The sequence below is a fragment of the Stegodyphus dumicola genome, chromosome 7 (assembly GCF_044657685.1).
Source record: "Stegodyphus dumicola isolate Sdum_Otavi_A_Nest chromosome 7, ASM4465768v1".
Taxonomy (NCBI): Eukaryota; Metazoa; Arthropoda; class Arachnida; order Araneae; family Eresidae; genus Stegodyphus; species Stegodyphus dumicola.
In genome coordinates, this window is record NC_140774.1 from 75773000 (window position 1) to 75800800 (window position 27801).

The window sequence follows — 27801 nt, forward strand, 5'->3', positions numbered from 1 at the left end:
TTAAACAGTTTTCATCTGGCCGCCGAGGAACCTCTAGTACCTTTCACTTCTCAAATTTATTGGAAGTCATATAAGGGTCGGATGGTTATAGTTACATATAAGTAGGCTTGCCAGACATCCCGGTTTTCAGACCAAATCCCGGAGTCCCACCCCGGTAAAAATTAAATTTGATTTTATAGATGACCAAAAAGTCTAAAAGTAATTAACTGTGAAGTATTATTTAGGATAATTACTTCAGTAAGTTATCTCTGTACTGTATGACAGGTGAAAACTATTAGAAGAGTGATGATCTGCCAATAAATAATACTGTCATCATATCGTTTCGTCTCACCAATCGTAACCATGCACGATGCGAGAAGCTTTCCGGGCGATCCAATATTGGGCAGTAAGGGGTGCAGCTTTAGCGCCAGAAGAGATTTCCCTGCACGCTATACCCCTTGAGTGCAATAACATTGGACTCGCTCACCTCGGCGCTAGCCGCTTGCGATAAAGATAAGTCAAAGTCCCTAGCGCTTTCTGTTAAAATGTCAAAACGGTCGTGTAAATTCACCGGGGATCAGAGTCGTAGCTAGGGTTTTCAGCGCCCAGAGACAACTGAAGATTTCGCGCCCCCTGCTGCTTGCCAAGGATGGAAAGCATTTAATTCTAAAATGTAGTAACATCAGTTTGGCGCCCCTTGGATTCTGCGCCCTGGAACAGATGTACCCCTTGCCCCCCTCTAGCTACGCCCCTGCCGGGGATTTACTGAATGAATTCCCATTTTTGAAGAAGGTATGTAATGGGTACTGGCAATCAAGATCAAGACGATAGAGTTAAATGTTTACATTGTTATTCTGAGTTTTTTGTTGCTCGCGGTGGTCGATATAAAAGATAATTTGCAGTTGAGTAAACATAAAAAGGTTTAGCATGTGCTGCGAGCTCATCAAAACTGGCCAGTTTTTTTAAGACTGCGAGTTCTAATGCTAAAAAACTTAGCAGCGAAAGAGGCGACCTTTGCTTACCACACAGCAAACCATAGCCTAATAAAGAAGACTTGACTAAGTCAAAGTACGTACCTGTAGGTATGGATGCATCAAACAGAAAGGATGTAAAACTTGTGCCAGTTGTCGTGTGCTACTTTAATCCTAATTCAGGTGTGCAAGTAAAGCTGTTAGATTTCAAATCTGTGGCGGGTGAAACATCTGCAATTCTTACAAATTACTTATGCTCTCTCCTGCTGCAAAACGATTTAAACAATAAAGTAGTGGACTTTTGTAGAGATAACTGCAACACTAACTTCGGTCGTGTGAAAAGAGCAGGGCAAAACTATGTTTTCTATCTACTCAAGAATAGCCTAGGACGAGAAAACAGTGGAAACATCAGATTCCACAATGTGGAGCACACATTGTGCACAACTGTGTGCAAACTGCAGTAGATAGTCTCCCATTCGATATTGAGACCATACTGATGAAGATTTATAAATTCTTCCACATATATACACTTATAACTAAACTAAAAGAATTTTGTGAATATGCCGAGATACAGTACCGTAAACTCATTCAACGCGGAAACACCTGGTTTCTATCAATGATACACGCGCTGGAAAAAGAAATGTGCCCATCAACAATAAAAATCTTGTTTACTGATTTAACGGACGAGCTGTACTTGTAGTTTGTCTACGGAAAGCTTCCACTATTTAACAAGGCCATCCTGGTAATGAGAAAAGATAACACTACAGCTTTTGGAGGTTTCTGAAGCTTATAAAGCTCTCAAAAGAAACTTGACAGAAAGAAAGGCTTCAAACTTTATACTTTTGGGGCGTAAAGAACATCCACAGGAATCTAGACGAGCAAGGCCGTTAACAGTGTAAAAGAAGAATTTAATGGCTTTTATGAAAGATGGATTGCATACCTGGACCTCTGGGAAAATAGTTTTGGAAATGCCGACTAGCTTTCTTGGGTCAATCTGACGAAGACAAAGGCTGTTAATTGAGAAAACGCGGTTCTACTGAAATGATTCGCGGCAGTCTTCTTGATGTACCCGATATGCAAATAAACACTGATCAGTTGTTTGGCAAAGTTGTGCTTGCTAAGGAATATTTGCAGTCAGATAGGGAACAGTGGAAACAAGAAGTCTACCAGAGATGCGATTACTTTAAGCGAAGAAAAATAGCTCAGGCTGTTTGATCACTTCAAGGAGAATCACATAGCAGTCCCCAAGCTGTTGAAGATTGTTGAGTATGCCTTCTCACCTGGAACATCAGCACCAGTTCAGAAAGTATTTTCTTTCGCATAAGAACAACGCATAAACTGATGATAGGGGTTTGATGAAGGAATCTGCGGTTAAAGGCTTGATGACATGTAAAATTAATATCCGATTACCTTGTGAAGATTTTTACAAGTTTAAAACCAAAAAAAGACTTTCTAAAAAACGTTCTGGCCAATGAAAAGTACATGTAAATATTGTTCAGATTTTTATTCCTCATTAAGTGTTTCTTCTTAAGTGGACTTGTGGAGAACTCTATTATTATTTGTCCACTGACCCAATAGAGGGCGCTACCAGCTTTCTCCCTCTTCTCCACTAGCGGAAAATTCGGACTGATTACTCTGTTCGTGGCTGCCGTTGGTGAAGCACGCGCTCAACCCTCTTTTGCCTCGTGATGTCTTCGTAGCTGTAATATGACTCATTATTTCTTACCTACGTGGACTTGCTACCTGAACTGCATTCAATGTGACTGTGTATGAGTGAACATGTGTTGAAATATATATCTTTTCTAGTACTAAATAAAAATATTAATATTACCGAGCCAAGCTATCATCGTTTTATCTGCAGCAACAACACAAGCAACCCAAAAATGGCATCCATAAACGAAAGACAGAAACTTATAAATATTAGTATGTAAGAAATAAAATGTTTAAATTTGTGTCATTATTATTTAAATGCTTGCGTCATTTATTATTACCCATGGTTTAGGTTCCTATTAAGTAACTATTTATTCATAACATTGAGAATAAACGGCCCTCTAAAACACTCTAAAAACCCGCCAAGGGTTTGTACACTTGAATACCCGCGACGCCGGGGGGGGAGGCATTCAGGTGTCCCGGTTGAACATTTCTGAAATCTAGTAAGCCTACATATAAGGATCAATTACAATTATTCAATCGCAATACCAGTTACAATTGCACAGAGACCAGACCAAAATGTCTCCAAGTTTGGCGTTTTTTCACTAAATTTGGCGGAAAAATTAGTCGCCAAAACCATTGCTAGCTTAGCTATATCTCGCGAATTCAGCGAGATAGCCTCGATGTTAAATAGTATACTTCCCCCGTGTAGTTTACTTTTCCCGGCAGAGCTTCGTCTCTTTTAAGCATTTTATGTTACATTATACAAAAAATACTGCAATTTCACTAAAATTAATTACATATATTCAAAATTCATAACATTATGTTGACGAAAAAGAATGGAAATTTTTTACAGCTGACTGAACTATCAAATATGATCCTGTACTAACAGAGCAGTTACTGAAGCTAAAACAGTCAACTCAGTCACCGTCAGATAAGAATTAACAAGCTATTTATCTCCCACTCCACAAAATGAGTTTATCTCTCTCAAAGATTTCGACTGATAATTAAAAATGGAAAGTACTTAAGGATCAACTTTGACAGTACTCCCGACATGTCGCACATTGATCAAATGAGTGAAATCATTCATTACGTTCACATAGGGGGGAAAAAATTGAAATACAGGAGTCACTTCTAGGTTTTTTTTCAGCTAAGTGGGAAGAAAGCCTATAATGTAACGGAAATTTTAAAGGTTATCGAACGGAATGGTGTAGACATAATAGTGTCCAGAGGACAAGGAAATGACTATGGTTCTAAAATGGCTAGAGTGCATTCTGAAGTCCAAGCAGGGATTTATGAAAAAGTATTGTTTGTACCCTGTTCAAATCACTCTCTCAATCTGTGTGCAGTACGCACTTATGCAATAGTTCCATTATGTGTGACTTTTTTGAGACCTTAGAAAGTATGTTCGTGTTTTTCTCAGTTTCTAAGCGCAGACAGACAGACGAAGTAGATAGATGTACGGGCGGCTAAAACCCGCCGGGAACTGAAGAAATTCAACCAATCAGAATAAGCTACCGCCGGAGACTGTTTTTGGCGACCAATTTTTATGCCAGCAATTGAAGGGTTTGTTTTGGATTTATTTTCCGCTCATATTCCTCTTTTCGTATCTTTTGATTACGTCTTTTTCGCATCAATTTATAATAATTTTCTAACTTTTATTGCTATAAAAGACAATGTAGTGAATACGGAAAATTCGGTGCATTATCACGTGAAATGTGTAATAAAATTTCTAGCCTGTTCCCGCAAAAGGTGTACGGTGTTGTATCGCAAAAGTTTTATGCTAAATTGTACATTTCACTTTATTTTGTGGCACTGAAAATTACAGAAAGAATTTATTTTTTGATCATCAAGAAAAAAATGCACATGAAAAAGGCTTATTAATTTGGCCTGTGCAGAAGATGTGTTGCTTTTTTCTTTCTTAATATATATATATAAGTATTTATTAGGTACTCAAATTTAGCCAACAAAGCCACATGCAGAACATATATATATATATGAATAAGAAGATTCCTAAATAATAATAAATAATTTGATTGAACTTTTTCTAAAATGAATTACGTTTTTGTGTGATATTTGATTTTTAAGAAATGTAGCATGTTGAATAAATTGATAGTAAAAATCTCAAATGTACTGTATTTTTGAAAAGGTTAATATGAAATTTTATTAAATTGTTTTGTTTATCTAATAAAATCTGGAATTCTTTCCCAATTTCAAAAGAACGATGTGTGAAGGATTAATGCATGTAACAAATAGATTTTTAGAAAAATTGTCATTGTCATGAAGAGTGTAAAATGGGAAGATCTTTATAATGTAATATAATGCAGTTGATAATCATCTGAAAAAGAGCCCATGAATGGTAAGACTGCTGAACACTGATAGTTAGGCTTATATCCTAACTATATATTTGGACACTTTTTGTTTAGCTTATCTGGTCTGATGATCTGTATAAAATGGTAAATGAAAAACAAAGTATTTGTACCCAATATTAAGTCTGATCTGCAAACAAGATCACTGGCTGCGGAAACCGACATGCCAGTGAAATATATGTGTCATGTAGATATTACACAAAATACATCAGCTAGAGTACTCTTATCAAGCAGTATGGGGACAGGTACCATATAACCAAATATGTACATATCAAACATTTGTAATTATGTATTTTAAAGTTATAGGCTTCCAATACAATTAGAATTTATATTTCTGTAATACTTATGAGTCTTCTCTGAAACATACTTATTTTGCTTAAATCTACTTCCAAAGTACTTTATTTTGATACAACCCATGGTTTAGAAAAATTAATGTTTCTGACATTCAAGAGCAGATAAAAGTCATACTTAACTGACAAAAACATATAAAATTAAAGTAAGGCAAAAATAGCAGCTTAACATAAAATCTTGTGTCAGTTTTAAGAAATAACTGACGTAGGTCCCTCTTCTTCAATAAAAATGAAAAAAGGTTTTTATTCCTGGCCTTTTGAAGAACAGATATCAGATAACACTCAAAATTAATAAGAATTATACAAATTCTGCATCATTCTAAGCCTTCTTGATTTATTTTAATCTTGAAATTCATGACCTGACAAATTTTGTGACAACTATATATTTTTGAGAAACTGGGACCACAGGTGGATTTGTTCGAACAGAATTCCATGTTCTTCGATTACATGCTAGAAATGACTCTGCATGAAAAATTTACAAATTCGTCAAAAGTGAAATCTAATACACTCAGTAAATTTGTTTTTTCTGTGTGAGGAAATCAGCTTTTTCATTACCATCAGTTCTACAATGGAAATGAGCCTGCTTGGCAATTAGTCTGAGTTGAAAGTGTCTTGAAATTTCTAAAGATGTCTACAAATATAGCTTTGATATATATACAAGTGAAATCTATTTAGCCTATTCTTAGTATCAGTAATATTATGTGTTTTCAACATTAAATGGGGTACAAAAAGTCCATTATGATATCTTCAGTGATGAGATGTACGAAGTTTGCATGCGTCCTTTGCTCAATTTGTCCTTTGTTCTTTTTGTTTGCTTATTACTTATTCCAGGGAAAAACGTCTTGCATGTTGTAACCGTACTTTAACATACGTTAAATTTTACATTAAAACATGAAATATAAATAAATTATTTTAGGATTTCCATCGAGATGGTTTTAACATGAAAACTGCATAATGGAATTCCTAATAGTGTAAAGGAAGGTATAGTTATTATAAAGACTATTAGTATTAATAGAGGTGAAGCTAAGCAGGCTTTAAGCTTAACGAAAAGTGTTTCCACAATAAGACCTTCTTTGACTCACATGAAGTTTTAGATTTAAAGACAATGCTAAATGGGGAAACCTTTAGCAGAATAGAAAAATTTTGAAAAATCTCTGCTGGTTCTTAAAACCTTACAAATGATCAACTGATGTGAGAAGAAAAGTGAGGGGCAACTTCTGGCACAAATTGTGCACATCATGAAATTTATTTGCTATTTTATGTAATTTCCATGATATTTCTTATTTAATTTTTTTTCATGCACAGTTACTATTTGTTTTCCGTTTTTGTAAAAATTAAACATAATTTGGTATTTTGAATTTTATAAAATAGAGTGTGTGCTCTTTGTTAATATTTTAATAGCTCACCATTAGATATTTTAATCAAAATTTTATCTAGGTTGATAAATTACAATTTAATATATATTGCTCAAAATATCACATTATGTAGCATAATATGAATATTTTTTAATAAATTTTTAAACTCTGTAAATTTTCTTTTTTAATACTATATTTTAAAATATTTTTTGCGCATGGATCATACGGATAACCACAAAATATAACTTGAAGTTCAAAATTTCAAGTGTTTGTTTTCTATGTATAAGTAAGTTGTTTTTATCAATTTAACACTTCATCAGTCATTTCTTAACATATTAAATATAGCATTGGTCCCTAGGAAAAAAACCTTAAACCAAGCAAAATAGAATTGTTATTTAACATGTTAGATATTAGGAAAACATAGCATTAATGTAAACCATTGTAAAACAACAAATGATTATTACTAATTATTGTAACTAAATTCACACTTATACTCAGATACCACCCATTTGTCTTAAAGTCGTTTTTGACTCTTATACAACACTGGTATAATAAACTGAATGATGTTAATTTATTAAATCTGCTTGGAGAATAACAATTATAAACAGAGTCCTTTGTGTGCAGTTATTCTGCTACTAAGAACAATTATTCCAGATGAAAAAAAAAAAAAAAAGTTCCCCAATCAGTTTCAATATAAAGAATAAATTATGATATATCATGTAATGATAACTTCATCCGAAGATTCTGGAGCAGACTACAGTGAGAAATTTTCTATAAAATGGTCACAAAATTTTCACACTGAGAAAAATTATTACTATCTTCCATAATTAGTATTCATCAGCAGTCGAGTGGATAAGACTAAGAAGCACTAATAGTTTGAACACTGGTGGACAGGCTAGCTGCATGGGATATTTCTCTTGTGCCGCATGAACAGAAGTCATATTCTTTTAAACATATACTTCATGAAAGTCTTCTACCCTTAAGAAGATACTGTTTTCCTGCTTTGCAATAATGAATTAAATAAATTACTACAATTGATACAGAACTTTTTTAAAAAAAGAAAGAAAACACTTATACTTCTCTTACCAATTGAAATATTTTTATGCGTGCTCTAATATGCATAATACAGAATTGTGAAAATTCACCACAATTCCACAATCAGAAATGATAGCAAATTATAGGAACATAGGCAGCAGATGTGTAGACTACAATATACAATTTGTTGCTCTTTACAAAATAAAAATTAGAAGCATCCAATGGTGATAGCTGATGTTGGAATATTTTATTTGTACAGAAAAAGAAAATGCTTTGGATTTCAAGAAAACTTATACAGAATTTCTGCTAGGGATTAATACATGACATCTGAAATCATAAGCAAGTGGAATTAAAATTGCAGCTTAAAGACTGTGTGATTTCCTAAAATATAATTACAAACTCTGGAGACTAATGAAAGTGATAAATTACTGCATATTACTCAGAAAAGTCTTGGCAATGAAACAAAATAATGTACATAGTAACACATACGGTGTAATATAAAGTGTAAAATACCCTACAGATTCATCATGAATAAAAATTACTTGATTGTGCTAATGTTCCAAGACTTTAAAAATTACATCTTTATTTTTACATAACACAATGAAATGAAACAGAATTATTTCGATGGAGAATAATGCATAAACAAGTTTTATGTTAATTTTTTCAATTATTTTTTTTTTTCTTTTGGGAGTTACTGGGTTACCTGGGTTATTTTATGAGTTATCCCACATCAGCATTTTAATATACAGATTCTCTGAATAATCATTGTATTTTCTATATTTCAGTAGGAGCTTTTGTTAATGTGATTTTTGCCTACGGAAAAACATACAAAAGAGAAATTTCTAAAAGTTTTAAAAGTAGTTTAAATAAATAAAAAAAAAGACACATTCTTAAAATATTTTTCTTTATTGAATTTCACGATGTTTAGAGTACGTGAAATAATATGAACCTAGATATCAACAAGCATTTTCAAATACACAAAGAGCCCAGAAATTTCACAGTAAGTAATTTTCATCAATTATTATTTTCACCCTTTATTTAAAAGTAAAGAAAAGTTATTGGGTATCGAGTTAGCCAACTGAGTGGAATATAAAGTTGTATTTGTTTTCGAAATTGAGATTTACATACTTCACTTATCGCTTCTACAGTAAATTAAATATTAAATCATATCAGGGCAACACAAAATAACCAAAACCAATGAACTACTTCTACCCAAGAAATACGAACAAGTTACCATAACATTAACAACTGCTTTCTTGTATACCAGTTTTGCACAAGAATTGCGTTTGGCGATCGGAAAATGACGCCAAAAGTTCCTGGCGCAATGGTTGTCTCTGATTGGTTTCTCCAGTTCCCGGCGGGTTTTAGCCGCCCGTGATAGACGTCTTTTGTTGCACCCGCTAACTCTTTCTGCACCGATGGGCGAAAAATCAAGCATAGGTGCGAAGGAAAGGTATCCCAGGCAGCATGCATTGGCCTTCCGTATAAAATACGTTCAAGTTGAACGTAAAAATATCATAAAAATAGTCCAGTGGCAATTACTAAATATTTACGTATATTTTTACGTTATACTATACATAACATTTAGGTATATTTACGCGAGAGACTGCTGTTCATTCGCAACTTTTATGTATAATATTCACTTATCGCTTCTACAGTAAATTAAATATTAAATCATATCAGGGCAACACAAAATAACCAAAACCAATGAACTACTTCTACCCAAGAAATACGAACAAGTTACCATAACATTAACAACTGCTTTCTTGTATACCAGTTTTGCACAAGAATTGCGTTTGGCGATCGGCTTAACGCAGGGAATACGTTCCATCAAAGTAGAGCGTAAAGGCCCGTTTCCACTACTGCGTATGCGTTGCGGTGCGTATGCGTTTCTCCAATCAGCGAGCGAATTCACTTTGATTGACATCTGCAATCCGGTCGGTGTGCAGTGACGGATGACATACGGATGGAGTTCAACAATGTTCAACTTCTATCCGTATGTCTGCGGTTGCGTTGGGTTCACGTTGTGAAAAAGGAGCAATCAGGTGCAGTGACTAAAAATTAATGGCGGCAGAAGTAGCGATGAACGCTCGCTAATAGGGAAAGAATGTTTTGCTAAAAAATACTTATTTCTGAATTAACATTATAGCGAGAAATCTGCGTGCTGAAAATGACAGCAATCAGCTGAATTTAGTTTAAAATGATAAGAAAAACAAGATAACTGCAACTACAGTACTTGTTCATTCAAGAAAATCAGCGGCAAAAATTATCATTCCAAGTCCATGAAATAGCAAAATTTGTTCTGATAATCATTTTTTAGTTCTGCATACTCATTTAGCTTTAATGAAAATGAATGTCTGACTATATCAAACTGCTATAGCAAATTAGATATGATTAAAAGATTTGCTATTTTTTTCTTTTGAAACAGGTAAAAACTAAAAACGTTAATTATAAATTAAATTTGATAGCCTTTTAAATACTCCAGTTCATTGAAGAGTATGTTAAATTTGTATTTCCCTTTATAAATATATCTTTTTGGATAACATATATTTGTAAGCACATGAAATATATTTTTAGCAGCCCGTTTAACTTCAATCGGAGCGCCACTTTAAAAGATAATGATTTTTCCAAAAAATGTACTAGAAGCTGAAGAACAAACTCTGGTGAATTTTTCAGACAATACCAAAGTGAAATAGGACCAAAAAACTTAAGTTTTAAGAATTGATTTACTTGATGATGTATATAACCCAAAATATGCATGCGACTTACGTGTAATCCTAGCTTAGTGGTAAAGCTGATGGTAACGATGTCCACTTTTTGGAGTCGTGAGTTCGAATCCCATACGCTTTTTGCACCATGTCTGCAACTTTCTTACCTTTTTATTCCAATTTGATCTATATTCGTGTTTTATAATGTATTTCTATTATTATATGCATTAAATATATATATTGTACATATATATTTGAATTTAACAAACATTCTCTATTCGTAAAAAGCAAATTTAAAGTGAATTAAATTTAAATGAAATTTAATGCAAACAAAGAAATGATTAATTATTGCTGTGCAAGTATCAAAATCCATGAATAAATATATAATTCCAAAAATTTATTAATCCTTAAAAAATTTATAAAAATGCATAAGTGAATAATGGGATAGATTATTAATCCTAAAAAAATTATAAAAATACATAAGTGAATAATAGGATAGATTATTAATCCTAAAAAAATTATAAAAATGCATAAATGAATAATAGGATACATTTAATCCTAAAAAATTTATAAAAATGCATAACTGAATAATAGGATAAATAAATTTTTGGAATTATATATTTATTCATGGATTTTGATACTTGCACTTGATTTACATATGCTCTCAGAATTTAAATGATATTGTATATTAGTTCGCAGCAATAATTAATCCTTTATTTGTTTGCATTAAATTTCATTTAAATTTAATTAACTTTTAATTTTTACGAATAGAAAATGTTTGTTAAATTCAAATTTCATTCCTTGCAGCAATGGCACAAGAGAATTATTTTAATTTAATTTATTTTGAAACCCTGCAGATATATATATATATATTTTCGTTTCACTTTTATGTGAATGTATATACATGTGCTCAGACTTTGGGATGTTTACGACTCTAAACTTTCATTCCAATAAACATGAGACAGTATTAATGCCCTAAACATTTTTTTAACAAAAAATTACTATAATAATTGCTTTTAAATTCAGTCCTCTCCTGCAGAAGCGCAGGAATTAATTAATTAAATATTTCCATTTTCTTTACCTAATGTGTGTATATATAAAGAGAAAAATCTTATTTTTATAACTTCTTGTATAAAAAGAGATATGAATTAAAAATGTTTAAATTAAAAATAATATTTTATGGATTATGTATAAAATATAACTGCCCATAGTGCATTTTAAAACAAACGAGATTTCTAATAAATTATCCAGCTATGACCCTGAAAAGTCAGCGGTATACAAGCATAGCAAATTTTGCTTAAATATTGTGAACCTTTCCTTACAGTTGCTCTGTACTTTTAAAGTACCAACTATTTTTTAATCCCTTTAACTTTTTTATTTTATGTTATTTATTTGTTTACTTTTTCACTAACAGTACATTTTAGTTTTAATAATATATATATTATTTCATAATATTTAAGGCTTCTAGAAACACAATTTTTTTTTTAATTTAGTTCAGCTTCTATGGAATTCGTGATGTTCATAATATGCATTATAACCTTACTTATCTAAAATTCCATATCAAATCCAAAACAAACAATACTCGCTTAAGCGGGAAAAATTCAGATGTTCAGCGTCGTAACTTGCGAACTGCTTGCGCCAAAATATTACAGTGACACCTAGCGGCGGAAAATGAAAATATTTTACGCATACGCAGCAGTGGAAACGCTTGTACGGATGCCGTAGGCGTGTCTTAAATTGACGCAACGCGTTCGTACGCAGTAGTGGAAACGAGCCTTAATGCGAAACAGCGCTAAACGAGGCTATCTTTACATGTAAATATTGGGGTTAGGGGAAGATGGCTAGAAAATTGGTTAGGTATTAAATTTAAAAAGTATGTTTTTTTAATAAAAATAAAACCAAACATTTATTTCTTAAAGCCCAAATTAATACCACATTATTATTTCTTGCAAAAATAAAAACATAATATAAATAACAAAACGAATATTCTTAAAAAAAAACAAATAAAATTCTCAGTCATATTTAGTTAGCCTTCCGTGTTTTCAGTGTTCTGCCTTTTTGTGACAAAAGCATCTAATGTTGTTTGCCTTTTTCTTTTGCATTGTTCTCTTAAAAGTTCATCATAAACGGATAGAGCATCTCTAACACCACACCTTACTTTTGAGCTCCTGTCAAAATTCGGATCATTTTCAATGAATTGATCCATTATTTCAGTTATGGTAGACAAACTCCTTTTCACAAACGCCATCGAAAGTTCTTTTTGCTCTTCTTCTGAATCACTGCTGTCAACATTTTTGTCTTCTTGTTCAGTTAATTCCTTGAGCTCATCATTAGAAAGACTAGCCGCTGCTTCTTGAATTATTTCTTCGACATCTTCCACATTTACCCCTTCAAAATATGTCTATACAATACCGCACCAAACAAGAAATACAAGTACACTCTTTCGGATATGTATTTGAAACCTATCGCTGCATAATATTTCGGGGAATCCCCGGGTTGAAATAAAAGAGCGCTAAACCGAAACAGCGTTAAGCGGGGTCTTACTGTACGTACATTTCAGGGATTTATATTTTTAGTAAAAATTTACGTATATTTATCGCACATACGTACATCTCAATTTTTTGCTTCGCGTATGCGTATATATTTAGTAAAAATTTACGTAAATTTCCCCGATTTTTTACTGTATATAAACGTATATATTAGGTAAAAATTAAGGTAGATATTCCCCGTATTTTACCGTACAAAAACGTATGTATTTGATAGAAATTAACGTATATATTTCTCGTATTTTACGGTACAAAAACGTATATATTTGATAGTAATTGACCTAAATCTTCCAGATGTTTTATTTGCACATGCGAATGACTGGCAAAAATTTAATCCGATGTCTTCTCCACTTTACTGTGTATAAATGCACATTTTTTGGTAAAAAATTTGCATAAATCTCCAGTTACCTTTTCACTGCATTTTTCGTAAAATGTACTTAATTTTAATCTCATATTTTTTATATAAATCTATGCAAAAACTTTCTGCATGCTATGATTAAAAGGTAAAATGTCATGTTTATATCAAATTCTTACATATCTGCCTTTTAGTTATGTTACATGTATTTGGAAAATTTAAATGCACTAGTAAAGGGGGGAAAAATTCTATTCAAAAATTACGTAACACTTAAAAGCTGAAAACCACTTTTAATATTTCATTTCAAAGTGACTATAAAATATGCAATAAATTTCGTAAACATCAATTCTATGTTTTAAGTCATAGCATTAATTGATTTAAAACATAGAACTCAGGTTTACAAAATTTATTGCATATTTTGTAGTCACTTTGAAATGAAATATTAAAAGTGATTTTCAGCCTTTATTGTTACGTAATTTTTGAACAGAAATTAATTTTTTTGCATTTAAATTTTCCAGTTATATATATTCCATATTGCTGTACATGTCTAAAAGGTGGATATGTAAAAATTTGATATCAAATTAACATTTTATCTTTTAATCATAATATGCAGAACATTTTTGCATAGATTTATATAAAAAATATGAGATTAAAATAAGCACATTTTACGAAAAATGCAGTAAATAGGTAATTGGAGATTTATGCACATTTTTATGCACATTTTTGGTAAAAAATGTGCACTTGTACACAGTAAAGAGAAGACATCGGACTAAATGTTTACCAAAGTCATTCGCATATGCAAATAAAAGATAGGGAAGATTTAGGTCAATTATTATCAAATATATAAGTTTTTGTACCGTAAAATACAGGGAATATCTACGTTAATTTCTATCTAAAGTACAATATAGTTAATTACCAAATTCAGTAAACGATTGTAGTGCAAAAGAAAACATCATATATTTAGATTATTTGAATGAGTGTGCTAAATTTTAAAATTCTTAAATATAGACCAGGAAATTGTAGAAAACTTACCTTTTCCAATAGTTATGAAGTTGACTTTTTGTTATTTTTCTTGAAGATGAATGTTTAATGTCACAAATATTGCATTCATATCTTCAGATAATACACAAATATATACATATTTATTTATTAAAAATAAGTTTATCCAAAACATGTTAAAGAAAATATTAATTTGCATGTAAGTTAATTGAGTAACTTCTGTTTTAATTACAGACATAATTATGATATGTAAAAATTTTACATTTATCAGTCAATCTTGTAATGTATTGTAATCTATTATTGTTGTCTTTCTCAGTTTAAAATCTTATAAATATATTAGATCAGTACTAAAAGTTCACCTCTACAAAAGAAATGCTTTATCAAGGCATTTTTAAAAAGTTCCCTTTTACAATGTAACTGTTAATTTCATAAAATTATGCAAATTCAAATTTACCTAAATATGGTCTTTATTTTATCTTATATACCAGATAAAATTTTAAAAAGTTAATTTGTTTTAGAATATTGAAGTTTTTAAATGTTTATCTCATGTGACTTTTTTCTATAACATCATTATAAATGTACATATTTTTTTTCCATCAAAAAGCTTTATGGTATTAAATTATTTAAAAAGGAGGCAACTGGACAAAAGAAAGCAATTAGAAGTTGGCTAATTTTTTATTAATTTGTTGCCCAATGTGGTGCATTTTAGATTATGCTCATATGATGACAATGAGTTATTTAAATTATAAAATTATTATGAACATATCCCACATAAATTAACAAGTATCAAATTTCAAGTTGTTTGAGGTATTATGAACAGTAATATTTGCAAAAGAAATACACATGAAATTAATTTAAGAATTAGGTTTATTTTACAGGTATTCAAAAACTGCAATTACTGATAAACAATAAAAAAACTAATATTAAACCTAATTCAATAATAAAATTCAACATAAATTTCATTCAGCTTCGCCATATTTGTTCTATAATTCGCTGTCTTTAATATCCTGCTCGATTTTTGTAAAAGTGAATTCTTTGTCACTCAATGTTTTGAGAACAGCTCCTAAACAAGAAAAAGAAAAATTTGTAATAATTTCACACTTCAGATGTTTTCAGTTTTTAAATATAGTTGAAGTATTAAAAGATGCATATAAAATGCACTGAGTATTTCATATTTAAAAATCTACATTTTAGTAATTAAAAATTTAAGTTCATACTATCACACAGTAAACTTCAATGATATACCTTACACAATGCCTATAATTTCAAGTAAAAAATACCTAAAGACTTGTTTAGAACTGCAAGGTTAAGAAAGTCTTCAATGGCTATGTTTGTATTTAAGTACACGAAAAAAACTTAATTTTGTATTAATTGTATTGCATTAGCCTTTCCAATTTTACTCCTACATATAGTAAAGAATATTCGCTTTCTTACAGATAACTTTTTCTTAAATAAAGAGTAAGCAGAAAACTAATCACAACACCATATACACATAACAGAATACTTCATAAACATATACATGTCATTAACATGCGTATATGCATTAACAGACTATTTTACACATTTCAATAAACCAGAAACCAACACACAATCAAAAGTATTATCAGTAAATTCTTCCAAAATCAAAACACAAATCTTTTATTATGATAACAATGGCATCTCAGTTTGCAATATAAAATATTTCAAGTCTACATTCATGTGCATTCTAAGCAAACAGAAAGCTGAATAACAATAAAATTATAAATACCATAAAAAAGTTAAAAGCCACGTAGAATGATAGCAAGACTAAATGAAGTCTTCCTTCAAAAATCAATTTAAATTAAAAAATTTGTCTCAAAATAGGGTTACTGCTTTCACTAACTAAAATTCCTGTCGTGGCAAAATAAAAATTGTCACTTCTGTTGCAAGAAATATTTGCTGCAAACTTTGCATGCAAATAATCCAGTGAAAAAAAATTAATTGTGGCTTGAATATTTTCTTTAGTAAATAAATGAAAAATTCCCACGTAACATTAATTTATGATCCACATGAAGCTTTTTACATCTACCATATCATGTAGCTATTTTAAAATATATAAAATATAAAAGCCACAGAATTTTTTTACCAATATTAATATGGTATAAATCATTAATAAATTTTCTAAAAACAGCCCAAAAAATTTCTGAATTTGATACCCAAAGCATAATTTTACATAACTGTTAATGTATGCATTTGCTTGCACATACTTAAAATGAATTATACACACAAACACTTAACATATTAACTTTAATAAATTCTTAATTAGCAGGATGACTCAATTAAGGCAAAATATGAAAGAAATCTACCAGATGGAATAGTTGTAAAAGATATATTTAAAAAAAGCTAATACTGTTTACCTTACACATGGCAGAAATTGAGTAATCTGTATGCAGCTGGATTATTTATTAGGAATAGAAGTTAGATCAAAGTACCAGTTCAGGAAGGCTTTAACCATTTGGGTTCAAAGAAGCATCTCAATTTAAAAAAGAATAAAAGCTAATAGAATTTTATAACTTTTACAATCTAGTACAAATATTAGACACATAAACAACACTAAATGCCATTATTTACTTGCATATTTTCCTTTTTTGTGTACTTTACTCCTTAATTTTTCAGGATATGATTTAGAAACAGAGTTATGGTAAAAATGTATACTGGTAAAAAAAATATTGCTGAAACCGATAAGTCCTTTGAATTATATACTATAGTGCAAAGAGGGATGGAACATGTGACTAAATATGATAAATCAGATTACAATAACATTAAACAAATAACATGAAAAACTGAAAAAAGAAATTTTATTTGAAATTATTTTTTAATTCATGGAAAGACAGACAGTATTTCCAACTTATTAAATTCAATTACATCTTACCTTTGTCAAACCAATATTGGTACTTTTCCATTTTGCTGGTGCAAGCGATAAAGTCGCCCAAAATGGTACAACCGATGCCAAACAGAATATCCTTGCTGGTAACCTTTTACGTTTCATTTTCCAAACACGTCGCAGCTATTTCTATCAGGCTGAATGTTTCTTTCAATACTGGGATACAATTACATAAAATTTTTACCAGATAGTTCAATTTTATGTGCTAAGGCCATTCACGGTAATTAAATCAATTAGGATGCAATCACACGCTCACACGAAAATATAGAAAAGGCAAAATCAAGGGTTAAATTCATTAATTCTAATGAGAATACACTAGCAAAGTAAAGCACTGCGGTTTTACATAATTTCTGAGTAAGCTATTCATATGAAATGAAATAATTCTTGCATTTAAACTTGTATTCCAAATTAAGATTTAACTTGAAATTAATGTAGATAATTACTGAGAGAATTAGCGTAGTTTAACATGAGATGAGATCACTTGGGGTCATGTGATATGAAAAGGCGAATCAGAATGTTGTACCATGAAAACATAGTAAATTCTTAAATTAATCTCTTTTTGCAAATACAAATTAATGTCTTTCAACAAATTTATTGTCTTTATTTATTATCATTTTACAAAATTTTAAACGATATTAAAATGTTTATGCCTTTAAAATAAAAATTTCTTAGAACTAACATTTGTTAACATTTTTTATGTGTATACTGTGTGTTGTCGCCAATAAAGTCTGCTTGGCAAGATTTGCGCCGGCGAAACGGAAAAGTACCCTGATATTTTGAATTTTTTTTATAATTTTCATAAATTTACTATTTTAGGGAGGCTCGGTAGCACAGTGGCTAGTGCGTCACGCAGCAGCACCAGAGGTTCGGTATTTGATTCCCAGGCTGGGCAAGGTTGAAACAGCCTTTCATCCCTTGAGTGGGTCGATAAAATTAGTACCAAGTTTCATTGGGAACTTAATACTGGGGGGCCTGCAACAAGCTAACCATTTATGCACAAACACCACAGAGCTCACAATCTAGAAAGTAGATATCAAAGTATTGCCAGCCATGGCTCTCTAAGGGCTGTTTGTACCATCCAGTTTAGTTTTAAGTTTTACTATTTTAGTAACATAAAAATACATCTGTAACAGGTTTGTTTTAGGTTTATTTGATTACTGCAAAGCACAATAGGGCTATCTGCCTAAGGTGAGGAATGCCTTCGTGAAGGACTTTCTAAGGGAAACTGGCTCGTATACATGTCACACATGGGGAAAACCACGAAAACGGCCATGCAGCCAGACCGTTCGTGGGATTCGAACATCGAACCAAACTACCAGTGTTCAGCAACTTTACCGCTGGGCCGTTGGCAAGCCTTCTATTACACAGGACCTGTGTGTGCAGAATCACCTTCGAAATTAAGAGAGTTGTATTTAAATCGGTGCTAAAATAAAGCTGCTTTCTTACCTAATTTTATACTATCAAAAATACCGGTAATTGTCAAAATTATTCATATTCAATATGTGAAGATTATTAATGAGCTGCCAAACTGCAGTTTTCAATGCCAGGTTTTCATTATTTCTGCCAATATATCTGTAACAGGATATAAAGATTGAGTTAATGTAGAATAGAAAACTACCTTGCAACATATCCAATACGATTTAGTGACAGTACTTCATTTTCTAGAAAAAACATTTTAAATTATTATACTTAAACAAAAAATTCATATTTGTTACAGCAAAACATCATTAACACAATAAACCAGAGTTGAATGCAAATCTAGTTTAACTCCATTCTTCAAAACTAGTTTATTACTTTCAATTTAACTTTAAAATAATAAAAAATAAGGTACGTATTATGATGACTACCTAGATATCTCGCCTAAACTGGCAATCCTTGTAAGTTATACAGGTTAACCCTAACATAGGTTATAGAGGGCACAAAGATAGAGAGTATTAATCCCACACTAGGGACTCTAACAATTGGTGGGAACTGTTTGAAAAGTGAAACCATTATAATGAATTTATAGTGAACCAACACAAAACAAAAACAATAGTCCTTTAGGGACAAAGCCCCTTTGGACTAATAAATAAATAAACAGCTTTTAGCTATTTTTTCTTCTTGTAAAAAATAGACATACAGAATATTTTTAGAAAATAACAGTACTTTAAGCATGCATTTTCCACATATTTAACACAATAATTCATTCTAGTTCTGTTGCAATACTGGCAAAGGTACTCCTCTGTTATTAGGACGGGATTCAGAAATGTACAATGAAACCTCGAGATATGAGGAAAGTATGAGCAAAATACGAGCACTGACTCGAGTAACGAGCAATGAGCCAGGCTGTTGGTATGGGTGGCGCCATTTCCCTATCCGGCTCAACTCAGGGAATCACCTCATCAGATCATTCAGTGTTCTTTTACATACGTGTTTGTGCAATTGCAAGTTATTTGCTTTGACATTTAACTTGAAATTAATTATTTCAAGATGCCTTACAAGAAGATTGTTGCCTCAGATAGTGCTGCAAAGAAAAATAAGGAGGCCATGGCCGTCGATATCAAGAAAGAAATCATAGATAAACATAAGCATGGTGATGGAATTGGCGAAGACTTGCCTTTCAACATCGAAAATCTACACTATTCTGAAGAAACAGGAAGAAATTAAGAAACTTGATGTATCCAAAGGAATTATCGTTGCTTCCAAGCACCATAAAAGTACTCCTAGATTTGAGAAGCTGTTGTTGGTGTGGATTAATGAGAAGGAGTTAAAATGTTGGTAACAAAGTTAAACTATGGTTATATTATTTACCAGTGTTATTTATTAGGAAAAATTGACTTGATATTAAAATGTTTATATTTTTTGGGGTGTGGAACGGGTTAACTGAATTTCCATTATTTTCAATGGGGAAGCTTGTTTCTAGATACGAGAAATTCGCTACACCAGTTGAATGCTGGAACGAATTAAACTCGTATCTCGAGGTTGCACTGTAGATATGTAAGCATGTGTATATGCATGTATGCACATATATGTGTATGAGTATACACATACATACATAAAGAATATACACATGCACACATGAGCACCTACATTTAAAAATGCATGCATATAGACACACATTTCTGAATCTGGTCCTGATAACAGAAGAATACCTACATGAATCATAGGATTTACATTAATCAGTTTTATTAGAATTCTTAAATGCAGAGGATTTACATTAATCAGTTTTATTAGAATTCTTAATGCAGAAGAGGATTTACATTAATCAGTTTTATTAGAATTCTTAAATGCAGAGAATTTCATCTTCACTATCTGAAAATTCAGTTTCATTTCCAGCTGAAACTATATCAGGACAATCTCATTTATATTATTTCCCTCTAACAACTGAACATTTTTAAAACCTTTTCTATTCCATGGAAAACTAATGCTACATTAAACATATATTTTCTAAATCAGAGAATTTTCAGTTAGCTTAGAAACTGTAATCATTCTTAAAAAAGTTTGATTTATGCAGATGTTAGATCAATAAAATTACTTTCCTGTGAAAAAGTAATATGGTGTTGAACACGATTTTACACATCAAGATATACTGAGTGAAAATTCTGAAATGTTTTATTTCTTGGTATCTCACTGTGCAAGAATTGTATAAATAAGACTACCTCCCTTTTTTAAAAAAATGTTTAGTAAATACTATGAAGAAAATTGGCTACATTATTTACAGTTCATAATTAATAGAAAATAAATAATTTCTTAGCTTATCAGAATTTATTTTTATCACATTCATAAAAGGTACTAATTTGAACAAACATACCATTATGATTTCAATAACTATGAAATAGAAAATCCAAATCTGCGTCTTTGATGGTCTAGTAGATTGGACATCTTGTTTACTACAATTCAGCAGGGTGCTGACTCCCCAGACTGTAATATATATATATTTAATATACAAGGAAAAAAGCAACAAAAATATAAACAATTTCTTGGTTTTATATACGCATTTCTGAACATTTACAATTTTCATTTTTTTAACTTTCTAGTTATATCAAAATACGAGGGCCATCCAGGAAGTAGATTACGTTTCCGTCTGTGTCCGCTAGGGGCGGGGCTAGCGCGGCCATCTTGGGGTCAGAGCGTTGCGCAGCTCAGTCTGCATCTAGCCGTGCTAGTGAGAGGTTTGTGCTGTGCTCCGTTCAGATACTGTGACGGTTTGAAATGTCTGCGTTAATTGAAAATCCCGCGAGGTGCGCTCAGTAATAAGGTTTCTGACTGCAAAAAACTGTAAACCGATAGAAATCTATCGGCAGCTTCGTGAAGTGTATGGGGACAACATTATCACTGAAGGTGGAGTGCGTCAGTGGGTCATAAGATTTCAAAATGGCCGAACCAATGTTCACGACGAAGATCGAAGTGGGAGACCCAGCATAGTGACCGCCGAACTTCTCGAAAAAGTCGATGCTAAAGTCCGTGAAAATCGAAATTTCACAATAACGGAACTTTCTTTGAGTTTTCCACAAATTTCGCGAAGTTTGTTGCACGAAATCATCAGCGAAAAGCTTGGTTACCACAAGTTTTGTGCAAGATGGATTCCAAAAATCTTGACAGAGGACCACAAAAATCAGCGAATGGCTGCAGCGTTGAACTTTTTGGACGCTTACCATAAGGATGGTGACTCTTTACTCGATCGCATCGTTACTGGTGGCGAAACATGGGTGAAACATGTGAACTGTGAAACGAAATTGCAATCAATGCGTTTTGATGACGACGCACAGCTGCAAGAAGAGGTAACGAAGTGGTTGAAGGCGCAGGCGGCCGAATTTTTCGACGAAGGAATTTCCAAGCTCGTACATCGCTACGATAAATGCCTTAATTTGTATGGTGACTATGTAGAAAAGTAGTATTTGAGTGTGGCTTTCATCTGTATATAATAAAATTTGTTTCCTATACTTTGTTTATTTTTTTATTCCAAAACGTAATCTACTTTCTGGATAGCCCTCGTACATGATTTAGTAAAATATAATTCAAATAAATTAAGGTATTTTAGATCAAATGCTAACTTTTCAATAAATTTTTTCATGCAAATCTAATAATCGACATAACTATCAAGTTTTGACATCGAAAATTATTTTTAGAAAAACCTGAGGCTGCAGTAAATAGTAATAAATTTATTCAAAACTGAAAGTAAAGCATTCTTACTTTATTTTCTTTCTTTAACTATGGCAGATCTTTTAAAACGACAAAATCAAACAAACAAAAAAGAAATGCATTCATGAAAGGACTTGAAGAAAACTTGATATATTTCAGTAATTACAAGTGCATGAAAATTCAGTATATGTAAAATAAAATGAACAAAGATTTGGAACAAAGTACCTGTGTTTCTATTGCATAAAATTTCCTGTTTTAATAGCACAATGTCTTTGAGTTAAAGATTATATATTAAAGCAAATTTAAGAAATTAAATTATTTTTACGGAAAACACTAAGCAAATAAAAAATTTTGAATTTCATAAATAAATGAAAGTTACAGGCTTTATTTTTTGGCATAAGGTAGATAATATTTCCAGAACAGATTTCTGAACAATTAATCATGTTAATATTGCCTTTCTTTTTCCATTAAAAGTTATTTCCTGCTTAATTACAGTATGCTTTAAAATAAATATTAAAACGTTTGAGTAAAAATAATATAACTATAAAAAGATGAGACACATACAAACAGGAAGCACTTCCGCAGAGAACCCGGTAAATGTAAACATCGCTAACTTTGGCGATAAAAGTTCAAACCTGGTAACCCAGCGCATTTATCATATTCGCTTGTTCGAAGTTTGCAACCATTCCTCTTGGGTTCATTTTGTTGAATTATCACTGTCGTTGTTCGCATTTGCAGATTTATATTATTCTTCTCTTATTTATTATTATTTTTTCTGAATTTTTTAACAAAGAATAGATAGAAATATTTTCGTAGATAGATGCCGGTTCTCGGTTCGGGATGAAAGGAAGAAAATACGGCGGGAGGGGTGAATGCTAATTTGTAACACGGCTGTTCACGTTATGTTCTTAATTATTAACAGCTCTAAGAACCAGAAATTTAAATAATTAAGTAATGCTTTTATTTTTATTATTGGTTATTGTCATCTAAAATTATGAGAATAAATCAATTTTCTGGCGTAAAATTTTAACAAGATAATATATTGTTAATGCTTTTCTAACAATAACCTTTCAAAGGATGGCAAGTGTGACATAAATAGATGATTAAGTTGAAATAAAAAAGATTATTGATTATCTAAGATGACAGAATAGTTTGATGCATCACCATGGTCATCAAAATTAGCAAACCACCGCTGGTGAAAGGAATATATTGTTTTCTGTGTTAACTGGAATTTAAGACAAATTTTTTTTGTTTATCACGTTTAACAGGTTAATTTCAGTACATTAATACTAACTTGGAAGCACTTCCGCAGAGAACCCGGTAAATGTAAACATCGGCAACTTTGGCGATAATAGTTCAAACCTGGTAACCCAGCGCATTTATCATATTCGCTTGTTCGAAGTTTGCAACCATTCCTCTTGGGTTCAGTTTGTTGAATTATCACTGTCGTTGTTCGCATTTGCAGATTTATATTATTATTTTTTCTGAATTTTTTAATAATGAATGGATAGAAATATTTTCGTAGATAGATGCCGGTTCTCGGTTCGGGATGAAAGGAAGAAAATACGGCGTGAGGGGTGAATGCTAATTTGTAACACGGCTGTTCACGTTGTGTTCTTAATTATTAACAGCTCTAAGAACCAGCAATTTAAATAACTAAGTAATGCTTTTATTTTTATTATTGGTTATTGTCATCTAAAATGAGAATAAATCAATTTTCTGGCTTAAATTTTAACAATAACCTTTCAGAGGATGGCTGGTGCGACATAAATAGATGATTAAATTGAAATAAAAAATATCATCGATTATCTAAGATGACAGAGTAGTTTGATGCATCACCATGGTCATCAAAATTAGCAAACACTGCTGGTGTAAGAAATATATTGTTTTTTATATTAACTGGAATTTAAGACAAATTTTTTTCGTTTATCACGTTTAACCGGTTAATTTCAGTACATTAATACTAATTTATATTTTTCAAATGAATTTTTATTTCCGTTATAAATGCTTATATATTGTCTTATACTTAATATATTCTTTTCTGTGCTAACTTGAATTTAGTATATCACGTTTAACCAGTTAGTTTTACATCTACATGCTTATTATCTGTGAATTTTTACTACCATATGCTTAATATATTGTTTTGTCTGCTAACTTGAATTTACTTGCACTAAAAATCACATTTACAAAATATCACGTTTGCGGCTCGGTTCATCGCCGATGAAACGAGAGCTTGGCGAGTAAAAATGCAACGGCGCCAATTGGTTCTTTCCCGAAGCGCCAACCGGTTCTCTGCGGATGAAAACCCACTAACTTATATTTTTCAAATGAATTTTTATTTCCGTTATAAATTTTTATTTCCGTTTTATTTCCTTATATATTGTCTTATACTTAATATATTCTTTTCTGTGCTAACTTGAATTTAATACAATTTTCGTATATCACGCTTAACGAGTTAGTTTTACATCTACATGCTTATTATCTGTGAATTTTTACTACCATATGCTTAATATATTGTTTTGTCTGCTAACTTGAATTTACATGCACTAAAAATCACGTTTACAAAATATCACGTTTGCGGCTCGGCTCATCGCCGATGAAACGCGAGCTTGGCGAGTAAAAATGCAACAGCGCCAACGGGTTCTCTGCGGATGAAAACCCGTACCAAATCCTGAAAATGAATCATTAGGCACGTACACATAAGAACAACACATGGAAAATCACATTTCCTACACAGACGCTATTTATAAAATTTTATATAGGTGAAGAAAGTACGAGTATTAAACACTGAAAATATAAAATATTCACTTACTTTCTTCAAATAATTAGCAACATCGATGGATTCAGTCACAAACGCCACGAACAAACAGTATTCTTTGCGACATTACCATTCTTTTCGACCGCCATTGCTGACTTCACAAATATCTTGCCACAACCGGAAGTAGAAAGTGTCTACTTTGTCATTGGTCAGTGAACAAGAATTGCAACACTTTTTTTTTTTTTTCTTTATAATTAAACATATTAAGAAAGCCTCTAAATTAGCATATGAAATAAACATACTTTTGCATTATATAAATTTATATTCAAAGCATCTCTGTATTAAAGTAATAATTCAATTTTTCTACGAAAAATAGAAATGTTTGTGTATGCGCCAACGACTTCATATATTATCTCGTTGGTATGCGCATGCTCAGTGTATAATCGTAAATCCGGTTATTTTTTATAAGTTAGCGTAAAATTAACTATGTAAATTTTGAGTTCATTTAACTGGACCCTTGTACTTTATTCTGTAGATCTCCATATTAAGAATGCCTTTAACTGTTTCAGGAAAAATATAATATAATTCTTTATTTACATTATTTATTTATTTATTCCTCATATAAAAATTATTAAAATCGCTATATCATTTTCCCCGTACATTAAACAAAATTAAAAAATGTTAGCCTCGTGTGATTTTTATAACAAAGATTAAAGGAGCTGAAATATATGCAAAATATCAGGATTCAGCTTGCAATTTAGTAGAGTTATTATTATTATTAATTAATAAAAATATTAGTATATATTTGATTATAATTAATGATCCTTTGGTCTACATTAAACTATTGTTCAAGAAGTTAAACATTTTCAAGCATCTTCTGCTCTATTTATTATTCTATTCCTCGACATGAAAGATTTGCTAGTCTTATTCCAATTTAATTACCCACATTTGCTAAATAAAATAAGGCGAGTATTGAAATAAACTCAGTAAGTACACAAATTTAATATACAGCTTATTCCAGTTAAATGGGTAATAGGATTTTCATAAAAGAAATTAAATTGTGTAAATTAATGTAAGTGTTGATATGAAAAAATAACAAATTTGATATGAAAAAATAAGTTATTTTGAAGATCTTTAAATTAAGAAAATATAATTTTTTTGCAAAAATGCACGCAAAGATTTTGTCCACATATCAAACTTCAAAGAAATATTTTAGCCTCATATATGAATGCCCCTTTTTTCATGTTCGTGGAAAAGGAAAACAAAGTGAAATGCCAAAAATGCACTAAATATTTGAAATTAGTAAACTTCATTTTCAATTTTTTTAGACTTCGTATAATATCCGTAAAAGTGACGAATGAAATATACCATAAAGGCAGTAGTTTCTTTGAGAACATTCGGATTCGTATAATATGAGTAAAAGTGACGAATAAAATATGCCCTTATGGCGGTAGTTTTTTTCAGTACATTCGGATTCGTGCAATTTTCGTAAAAACAACGTGTGGAAAATAACGATAAAGAGTCAACAGTAACTTCAGCCTTTTTCATTCGTATAAATTTCGTAAAAGTAACGTGCAAAAAATACCATACCCTTATTTCACCAAAATATATTATACGTATATTTTTGGAGACGTATTGCCCGGGTATATAGAAAGGGGGCAATTTCGTATTTCAGAGGAGAGTAAAAAGGAACTTCGTATATTTTATACGAGTTTGAAAGGCCAGGAAGAAAAGATGGGACAAAATAAAGTAAAAAATAAGTGGCCCAAAAGTAATGAAGAGAAAAAAAAAATTATATTTATAATTTAGAAAAAAAGGGCCTATAGAAAGAAAAGGAAAGGAAGTAAGAGAATTTTATATATATATAAAACGATTGTGTCTATGAGTGTAGTCAAAAGAAGTTGTTATCATTTACATTAAATAGAGTCTTCCAGGTGCGTGTAATGAGTGTGTTTTGTAAAGCTGAATAGATGTGAAGATGGGGGAAAATTAATAATAAAATATAAATATTGGGGGGTCCAGTCACATAACAGTCTAGTTTAGAAGCTAACTTTTGCTATAACAGGGAAACTAAAATTTAAAAATCTTTAAATTAAACTTTTATTTTTTAACATGGAAAGCAATATGTTAGCCTCTACCTTGAGACACAGTAACAGAAGACGCATAAGATCAAGATGCATATAATATCATGCAAAATTATACATTAACTTAAGTAACATCATCAATTGCGGTTTCCAACGTATTCATATACTCAGAAAACACCATCAGATAAAATCATAAATCTAAAACAAGGCGAGAATACATCAGCAAAAATAAATAAGTAAATAAATTACAGAGTTTTTTATTTAAATATTAATTAATTTTTAAAAAATAAGCATTTTATTTATTTATTAAGTTAATGGTCATAATTTATTATATGTGTACTATTTTATCAATTTGAGGCACACTGTATTAATATATGCTTTTAATTTAAATAGATAGGAAATATAGATTAAAGGAGCAAAAACTACAAATCTATACATTCATTGAGGCCCAAGATCGTGTTTTTTCCCTCTCGAAAAATTCCTCAAAGGGGCCCCAATGGGTAGTGCTAACAGACTACACTACCGATAAGGGCTACTGATAAGGATAGCGTCCCTACGAGATGGTAACCAAAGAACAAAAACAAAAAAGGAACCACATTATTTAAAGCAATTATTAAGT

At 31.2% G+C, this 27801-nt stretch overlaps 1 protein-coding gene and 1 long non-coding RNA gene across 7 annotated transcripts in view; both read right to left on the minus strand.

Moving 5' to 3' along the window:
• LOC118196996 (syntaxin-binding protein 1-like) overlaps positions 1-27801 on the minus strand; it is a 122665-nt gene that overhangs the window by 13646 nt on the left and 81218 nt on the right. The window contains exon 13 of one of the 6 annotated variants that reach the window (XM_085820477.1): positions 7328-7672. The exons of the other annotated variants lie outside the window; for them this stretch is intronic. Coding sequence (XP_085676603.1) covers positions 7635-7672 — 38 coding nt within the window. The 3' untranslated portion in view covers positions 7328-7634. Of the gene's footprint in view, positions 1-7327; positions 7673-27801 lie in introns of those variants that run through there. 6 annotated transcript variants of the gene reach the window in all.
• On the minus strand, positions 14409-25945 carry LOC118197169 (uncharacterized). The gene is made up of 3 exons (XR_015042123.1): positions 25153-25945; positions 21010-21119; positions 14409-15380 (listed from the first exon to the last, which is right to left on the minus strand). It is a non-coding gene; the product is annotated as an uncharacterized LOC118197169 (long non-coding RNA).